This window comes from Amphibalanus amphitrite, unplaced genomic scaffold (assembly GCF_019059575.1).
Source record: "Amphibalanus amphitrite isolate SeventyFive unplaced genomic scaffold, NRLGWU_Aamphi_draft 000090F_arrow, whole genome shotgun sequence".
NCBI lineage: Eukaryota > Metazoa > Arthropoda > Thecostraca > Balanomorpha > Balanidae > Amphibalanus > Amphibalanus amphitrite.
Window position 1 is genome coordinate 570969 of NW_024881586.1, and position 8984 is coordinate 579952.

The 8984-nt window shown below is 47.3% G+C and overlaps 1 protein-coding gene across 1 annotated transcript; it reads right to left on the minus strand.

Annotated features, from left to right (window-relative positions):
• Positions 1–6203: 6203 nt before the first annotated feature.
• LOC122380056 (regulator of G-protein signaling 19-like) lies at positions 6204–8443 on the minus strand. Its single transcript, XM_043362834.1, has 2 exons — positions 8316–8443; positions 6204–8197 (listed from the first exon to the last, which is right to left on the minus strand). The coding sequence occupies exon 2, from the start codon at positions 7689–7691 to the stop codon at positions 7263–7265; it is 429 nt and encodes a 142-aa protein (XP_043218769.1). The 5' UTR covers positions 7692–8197; positions 8316–8443; the 3' UTR covers positions 6204–7262.
• Between the last annotated feature and the right edge of the window lie 541 nt (positions 8444–8984).

An 8984-nucleotide genomic window follows, 5' to 3' on the forward strand; every position in this document is an offset into this window, starting at 1 on the left:
GGGCCTTGCACGTGCGAAATTTCGAGGGGGTACCTCCAACTGACTTGTGCACGGCACCTTACCAACCGGTCTCTAGCGATGTGCCAAATTTGAGCATAATCGGCCCAGCCGTTCTCGAGATCTGGAAGCGGCACCCTGCACGTGCGCACGTGCAAAATGGGTCCCAACTGACTTGTGCACGGCACCCTACTAACTGGTCCCTAACCGTGTACCAAATTTGAGCGCCATCGGTCCAGCGGTTCCCGAGATCTGAAAACGACCCCTGCACGTGCGCACGTGCAGCAGCACCCCAACTCTGGCACATGGATATGCAGTGCCTAGTGGGTGCCTACCTACATGCCAACTTTCAGCGCAATCGGCCAAGTAGTTACCGAGATATTGCAACAATTACAAAACTGACACCTCTTCGTTTTGCACGTGGCACGTGCATAAGGGGTCACCCACATGCATCGGGAATAGTCCAATACTTGGTAGAAGGAATGAAGCTACCCTACAAAAATTACCGCGTGTAAATCGGTCAAGTGGTTGCTGAGATATAAGCCTCGCAAAAGCGTCCGCACGGCCGGCCGGCCGGCCGGCCGGCCGCTCATACTCAGAAATTTCCGTTAATCTAAGGAAAGACTCCGCTCGCTTCGCTCGCTCCGTAATCAGGCTTTCAGTAGCATGGATTCTGGAGACTTTTACTTTTGTTTGTTTGTTTGTTTTGTTGGGTTAGGCCCTTTCGGTCTGACAAGACCATTTCAGAGCCGGAAGGATGATAGGAATTAGGGGGAGACATTGGTCTGGGCAGGCACCCTAGAGAGTCGCCGGGGCTGAGCCCGTCCAAATGGACAGGCCGACCAGCCCCCCAAGCACTCTCTGCACCCGGCTACGGGGTGCAGCTCCCTCGGGAGCAGCGGTGCCGCTCCAAGGGAGCAGCCCGCATGAGATAAAGTTGCCTGTCCAGTCCGGAGGGGGGTTGCGGCGTTGGGGAGAAGGATTTCAGTATCCTGAGGATAGAAGCACGGAACGGTGTGGAGACTTTTACTGGCCGTCTCTCGTCATAAACTCTGTCAAAACGGTACATGAAGTGAGTGTGCATCAAAACGGTGCATGAAGTGAGTGTGCACAATCCTTCATATAAGTACTACACGAGTGTCAGATTCATGACATGTATGTAGGGGTCAGTCAAGCAAAGGCCAGGGTCAAGGTTAAGTCAATCAGGTAAGCACATATCCCCGAAAATCAAAACTGATGCAGCCTATGACATAGGTATGTTTAACCCGGCAGGCGGTGGGCCTTCCGGCGACCGTCCCACAGTAGGCGATTTCGCTATCCTAGCACTTCATGAGCTATATCTTAAGTTAGACTCAAAACCAGTCATCCTTAAACCCCTTATTTTGTGCCTAGTTTCAGTGCGCTTCAACTGATATAAGTGTTTGCATCAGAAGTAATCAGGTTTTCTTTGCAACGTGCAAGAGAGCGAGCAATGCCTTTTCCCCATAGGCTTAACACAGGACAGAAGAGGCTTAACAAAAACATATACAGTGTTGTCTGTGTTATGACTTACTTCTCAACTAGTCAGTTACGGATGAACCACTTGATCGCAAACCACGGGTGCTGGTTTTGCAAAGAAAACATTGTTGCAAACATAGAGATCTCTGTGGTTGCAAAGGCGCTTTCAGACTGGTCTGTTTGGGGGAAAATAGTACCAACAGACTACCACATTTCAGGAGATCGCAAGTTATCGTGTTTTAGGAAGAAGGTAATTATCGGTGAAATAGAAATGGTTTAGCGCTGAAATTGCATGTAAGCAAAGCTAAGATGCAATTGCAAAGCAAAAAAGAGGAGACCATGACTTGCGAAAAATTGTGGTTGTTTGAACGTTCCGATCACATGTTCTACAAATAAATAGCTTTAGCTAGTGCCTAGTATCGTGTCTACCTACAACGTAAGTGTAACGCTTATGTTTGGTCGTTGGGATTCAAAGTTGCGAAATGAATGTACGCTAACGGAGTTAAAGGAAGGAGTAGGAATTTCGTTTTCCGTTTGGCCTCTAAATGAGTTAGAACTTCGGTGCCACGTGGGCATGCTGCTCTCCCGGAACGGAAGCCATTTCTACCTACCCGATTGTAAGTTTTTTAGGTCAGAGTTCCCAGGTCACGAAAATGGTCGAAGGAGGTCAAATTGCATACCATTTGATTCGGCAGATCTTCCTGAGTTCATTAGTGGCTTGCCTGAATCGCTAGCTCAATTTGTTGGGAAGTTATGGACCAAAAACTATAATGACCAGATCATAGTGACGTCATAAATGACGTCACGCAAGTTCAACAATGCAAAAGTAAAGCATCGGACCTTGCAACAGTAAAGCTTGAACTAGTTTGATATCGTTCCCGGCGCCAAAATAGCAGCGTTCATTTTACAACATTGACTCACAATGGTGAGGTCATGTGATCGACCTGACCTCATGTGACCTTTAGGGAAAATCCGAGACATACAAACTGTGAATCCTCTGGAGGATACTAGGTTCTGTAAGTTTCATCTCCATGTGAAAGCTGCTCTGGCATTGAGGGCTTTGCGAAATTGCGACATCTGAGGATCGTGCAGAGGTTCACTTATGACGTCATTGGTCCATGAACTGACCTGACCTAAAAATGTAGTTGGTGTCACAAGATTCGACTTGAATCAAAGGTCAGGTATGCCAAGTTTCAGCTTTCTATCGCTGGTGAGTTCGGAGCTGTCGCGAACAGAATCTTCGGCTGGGCGGCGGTACTTCGCTCTCCCCTCGGCCCTGCCCCCACCTTATACGGTAAGGGTTGAGCAAAACGCCCATAACTCCGTGAATCGCAAAAAGTCGCAGACAATTTTAACAGGGTATTGAGAACAAACATTAGGCTACTAAGTAATGGTGTTTTTGTGGCCGGATCTCGCGGACAGTAAAACATGCGCATTGCCAAACGTTGTACACAGTCTTGAACTGATGCAGTCAAAAAGGTGTAATGCAAAATATTATAAAAAATATAGAGAAGCTTCAAAAGTTGAAAGTATGGCATGCATATTACTTCGCAAGGAATGAGGTTTCAATCAAAATTAGAGTTTTCAATATATTCAACTTTTGTCTTGATTTACAGCTCTAAATATAACTAGGATCAAATCACGACCAGGCACCAGTGCTCAGCCTCTCCAAAAAAGGTCGTGTTTGGACGTGTGTGGTTTGAAAGTGTTTGGCTTGATGTTACAAATAGTGTCACATTTCGGGTGCTGGGATATTTAGCTACAAAATACGCCAGTATTTATTCATATTTGCCATCATTTTTTTCGGGCCCCTGAAGCGCTAGAATGCATGGATCGCCTACAGTGCGTCCGCGCGGTGGGGGGGGGGGGGGCATTCCCCCCGTATCTCCGAAACTACTGGACGGATCCGGAAAATTCAAACGGCGTGCCCTGTCAAATTTGTCAAGGGAAACAAAATTTCATTGACCTCGGGGTCACCGATGACGTCACAGGTCAGGTCAAAGATAAAATGATTCACCGTTCACGGGTCTTCTAGGGAAAGCGCTATAACACCGAGGAAAACGCATTTTGTCGAAAATCAGCGATAGGGCGTCAGTTGTCTAGTTCATATGTTGATATTAGATAGAGGTCACTGGTCATACCAGGTCAGGTCACAGGTCAGGTCACCAAGGATCATCACATGAACCCAACTTTACTAAGGTTGTGCGATGCATGTTTTATGGCCAATTTTTCACTTCCAACTCAATGGTGTTGGTTATAAGACCATCAGGTACGGTTTAGGTCACTTTCTGGTGGAGGTCAGGTCAAGGTCAGGTCAAATTAGGTCAACTTTCAAAGCTTTGCATAAAATGTGCATTGATTCGATGCAGCTCGTCACGGGGAGTCTAATGGTGGTCTTTGTTTTGCGCTATACGAGGTCTAGAATTGCTAAAAAAAGAGTTTAAAATTTGACGCTATCAACTTTGAACAGTTTTTTCGCTATAACTTGGCCAAAAAAAAGAGGTATCGATCTCAAATTTGGTATGTAGAGATAGAAGGTGGTAGGGACTATCACATATATTCCGTTTTTATTTTCGAAATTCAAAAAACTTTTTGGATTTTCCGGCTATTAGGTATATTTAAAAAATCTATTTTTTTATTTTTGGGGGTCAAAATCTAAAAAAATCAAAAACCCGAGATAGCAGTTTTGTAGCCCTTTTAACCATCGCCCCAGTGGGGGGGGGGGGGCATATGTTACCATCCTGTCGCGTTTTTTGCGTGTGAATAGAAAACCGCGGCGCTTAGCGCCGCGCCGCTTGGAGCAGCTTTTTGTACATCAACTTTGGACAATGTGTGATATTTTTGACCCCAGGTAATGTCAGGTCAGGTCACCAGGTGGCAGGTCAAGTTAACTGACCAAGCCTAAAAAAATTGCAATCATGTCCAGCCTGCAGTGTTTGTCAGAAACGTTTTATGCTTGGTGGATTGCATGATGTTATGGGCGCCTACAATTTGTTTATCTCGGATTTTTTTTATATCCGTGACCCAAGGTCAGGTCAGTGGCGTGACCTTACCATTATAAGTCAATGGAGAAAAATGAAATTGGCTCTAGATCCGTGTGTACGCATAGGAACAGTCCAAATATTTCAGAATCACAACGATTTGGACCACCCGTGACGACCAAGGTGTCGTTTTTGCTGATTGCCTCTAGAAAGGTCATCCGAGGTCATTTGAGGCTACAAACATATGTTTGCCAATAACTCTCGATTGGAAAGAGATAGGACGCTGGGGATGGTCTCATTGTGTTTGTCTTGTTGAGACGCATCAAATAATATGCAACATGACCTTTTCCGGTCAGGTCATGACCTTGACCTGAGGTCAAATTTTCAAGCTGACCTTTCAAGGTCAAATTATAGTTCATTCGACACGTCTCGGCGAGAGGAACACGATTCTGGCAATAGAAATTTTTTGGCTTTTTTTTAGTCAAAATTATTGTCGAAAAACACATTTCGTAAAAACAGCTATTTTTGGAGTTTTTGCCCTCTGGAGGCTAAACCGTTGACCTAAGGTCAATTTTGATTATAAGCTTATCAAAAGAAGAGTTCAAAAGCTATCGATTACTTTTCCATGCGTTTTTCTAGCTATCATAGTTCCTGAGATAAATGCATGTTTTCCGAGAAATATAATGAAATTTGGCAAATTTTGACCTTTGATGACCTCCAATGACCCCAATATTGCTCTAAGATGAAAAATGACCGAAATTCTTTCAAACGTACGCATTGAGAGCTATCGACTGCTTTTTACCGCGTCTTTCTAGCCCTCTTAGTTTTTGAGTTAGAGGTGGGTGGTAACATATGCCCCCCCCCCCCACACACACACACTAGGGCGAAGTTGGCTGAGACCGCCACTGGGGCGTGGGTTAATGCTACACCTTTTATGTCTGAAACATTTGTCTGTAATCTGTATCTCCAGTGCTGTAGGCCTGACAGCTCCTCCCGCGAAACTTTTTTTTGGTCGAAAATGGCAGAAATGACGTCACTGTGACGTCATTAGCGGCCAACCTGTTCTAGACTTTGGAAAAATGTTTGGTCACAATGTGCAATATCTATTCACGGGAGGGTACTGAAAGTTTGGTGACGATCGGCGCAGCGGTTCTGGAGATATATCGAAAAAACTAAAAGGGGGGCAAAAAATGCCCCCCACCGCCTGGAAGGTTAACCCGCGTGCTGTGCTGGGATGCGTTTTTACGCCCGACCCCACCCCTCCAGATTTTTTGTGAATGTTAAAAAAGGCGGCGCGCAGCCCCGCCGCGGTGGGCAGCCCTGCGCCCGCCCATGACTGGCACGGCGGTGGCCACGGGCCCGTAACGCTATGCTAGCGTCCTCTCTGTTGGATATCGAGCGTGGTAGCGGACTGCGGTCTATGTAGAGGGCAGGGCGAGGCGGGCGAGGCTCGTCCAGCCGGTAGCCGGACAAAAGATCGTAAAGCAGAAGATCGTATGGCAGAAGATCGTAGGACGTTGATCGTATGCAAAAGATCGTAATTGATAAAGATCGTACGGCATAATGCTCGTATGGACGAAAGATCGTATCGCAAAAGATCGTCGACGTAAATACGATCTTTTGTCTTACGATCTTTTGTCACGTAATCCGGGAAATAACTACCTAAATTATGTGAACATACGAGTATGTGTTATCCCATCAATATGTCATATGTCAACACAAATCTTGCTTATTTCGAATGTATTTCGACATTTACGATAATCCAAGCTTATTAAGCTCGGTACACGCTCTCAAAAACTGCCACCAAGCTCTAATGAACAACTGAATGCAAATAAATACTGATTCTTCTAAAAACGCAATGAAAACATGAACATAATCAAATGAGCGTCAGCATTATCATCGCTATGCAACAAAAACATAACAGAAACACAAAATACATAGTAGATCAGTACAGTATACGCAATCATATCGATTATGCGTCGACTAGGCACTTCCCAAAGGCATCATTTACATTCCCGATAATCCCTCACCAAAACAAAGCGACTGCTTATCTCCGAAGGACAAAAACAGTGACGAATTTTCTCTCGATTCCATTAGAACCGCAGGAAAAGCTTATTGTTAGCCTCACAATTAAAAAGAAGAAGTTAAAAATGGGGATTGTGAGTGAAACCGTCATAATGTCACTGAGCTTATTTTTATCCAACAAAATAACACAAAATAAAATAAAAGGTTTATAATACAGTCGCATGTTTCGTTGCACTTCTTTCCCTTCATAGCATCCGATTGCAATTCGCATACTTTCAGAGTACATAATACATACTTTCGCACGGATAAGCTAAACATGGCTCACTGCAATATTGAAAATCTTGCAGTTCAAAATCAGTTGCACGGTGAAACCAGCTGATAACTTCGTGTCAGTTGACGAGGTTATAGGCAGATGGGATTCGCGATGCGACGCGGATGCACGGGCTAGCTTGATGGCAAATCGATCTGGCCAAAATCGACGGCATGCTGCGGCGCTGCCCCTCTGGTTACATGTTAAGCAACTAGGCCTGAGTCACTCGAAGTTCGGTCCTTGTGTGCGTCCAGTTCCTTATTTCTTCGCCTATTTTGGACAGGAATATGCAGCAGATTGGTTTGACACAAACGGCCGGCGATGTTACCCTGATGTAGAATCGAACAAATCAACCCATCGTATAGATTTCTGTCCCATTTTTCCACAGCCGTGATCCACTCTCAAACTCAGAACAAGGAGCAGGTTTTCGCCTTCTCCTTGTTCGCCTCCTGTCACTTCCATGCCTTCTTCTTTCGCATCAGCTCCTCACAGAAGTCGGGGTAGAAGCGCTGCTCCATCCTAGCTTTAGCGCGGTACTGTGCCTCGTCGAACACGCCAAAGCCCTCTCCTTCCTTTTGCTCGAGCTTCAGTCGTGCCGCCTCGGCTTCGCGACTAACGTCCACCTTCATAGGGGCGTCGATCTCGAGAAACGTCTCGAAGATGGCCGACGCCTCGTCTCGGACTTTGCGGTAGCTCTCCGAGAGACGCTCGCAGCGCAGCCAGAACTCGAGGTAGCGCTCGTTGCCTTCGTTCAGTAGGTGTTCCATGAACATGTCGCGGCCGCGATCGCTGGCCAGAAGCTTGTCGAAGGAGCTGGTCCATTCCTCGATCTGTTTCGCGGTGATGTCGCTGTTGTAAGACTCTTGCTTTTGCTTGGGCATCGTGTTGATTTTGTTGGCTGGTGGGGAACTTTCTTGTCACGTGAGTCACTTTGATTCCTTGACGCGCCCGCACTCTTATAATAACGGACGGTGAAAAAAAAACACCCGGCAGTCAGTTTGTCCTAAAAAGTGACGCTCACTCGTAGTCACACCCAGGCTCAAACGTATCTCGCACACAGCTCGCCTCCAGCCACACAGGATGTCCTTGGTTTGCACTTCAGTTCCCCTTCACACGCTCACTAGACACTCGTGTCGAGCGGCCTGGGGCACCACACGTGCACCGTCTCCCCTGCTGGCGGTGAGCTACTTTTAGCTCACAGCTGTTCCGCAGACTAAGGCGCACGTGGGGCTCCCCAGCCGAGCCGGACCAGGGTGGGACGCTGTGAACGGTGGGCACACCCCGAGACGGTACAGGCGTGCGATGTCCCGTCGCCGTCGACCCAGGGAAGACGTGCGGTTCAGCCGCGAAGGAGCCTCCCCTCCAGGTGTTGAGTAGACTCGTCCACCTAGAAAACGGCACAAATGTGTCACGGGTGCGGCTTCACGAGGCCAAAAGAAAACGACGGGCTGTAAGAGGCTACAGGAGTGGTAAAGAAATAACGATCGGATACCTCGCCTACTTACCAATCTGTTCTTGCAGTATTCACTGCCACGGCACGGAACAGCGAAATATACACAGATTTCACACGGGCACCTCGCCCGTGCAGGACGGGTCGCTCCAAGGCCGACGTGCTGGTGCGGGTTCTGCGCCCGTTTATTGGACGTCTTATGACGTCAGTGGTGACGTACAGCGTAGTTCGGAGTCTCTCCACGGCGTGGCGCTAGTGATATCGGACGGCTCTGTCGGCTGGTCAAAGCCGCCGCCGCCGCCGCCGCGCCGTGACGAGCGGGGGTATTTAAATTTTAGGCCGGGGGGATCCAGGGCGTCGCAAGTCCATCTACGACACGTCGCAAGTTACGACACATATGCCGTCGCAAGTTGTGTCGTAGCGGAAAAGGAGGGATGTTGAGGAAAGAGGGGTTTGTCGGAGGATACGACAGAACGTAGCTGCGACGAGGCTTAAATACCCGCTTTACTCGAGAATTTAAAAGGCTACACGATCAGCTGATCCCGTAGTAAACGTCAGTAAGGTCGAAAACTCTATCACGCATTAAGGAACATTCGCCTTTCTGGTTTGCGAGCTTATGAGACAGCAAGGTCAAGCATGTTCTCTGATTCTGAAGCTTTGTATTAACTGGGTGACTTGTGGTTGCTAACGCTCACGTGATTTGCCATAAAATTTGGGATCGATC

What these genes read in the sequence shown, in the direction of transcription:
- LOC122380056 (XM_043362834.1), bottom strand. Translation starts at nt 7,691, where the DNA reads ATGCCCAAGCAAAAGCAAGAGTCTTACAACAGCGACATCACCGCGAAA.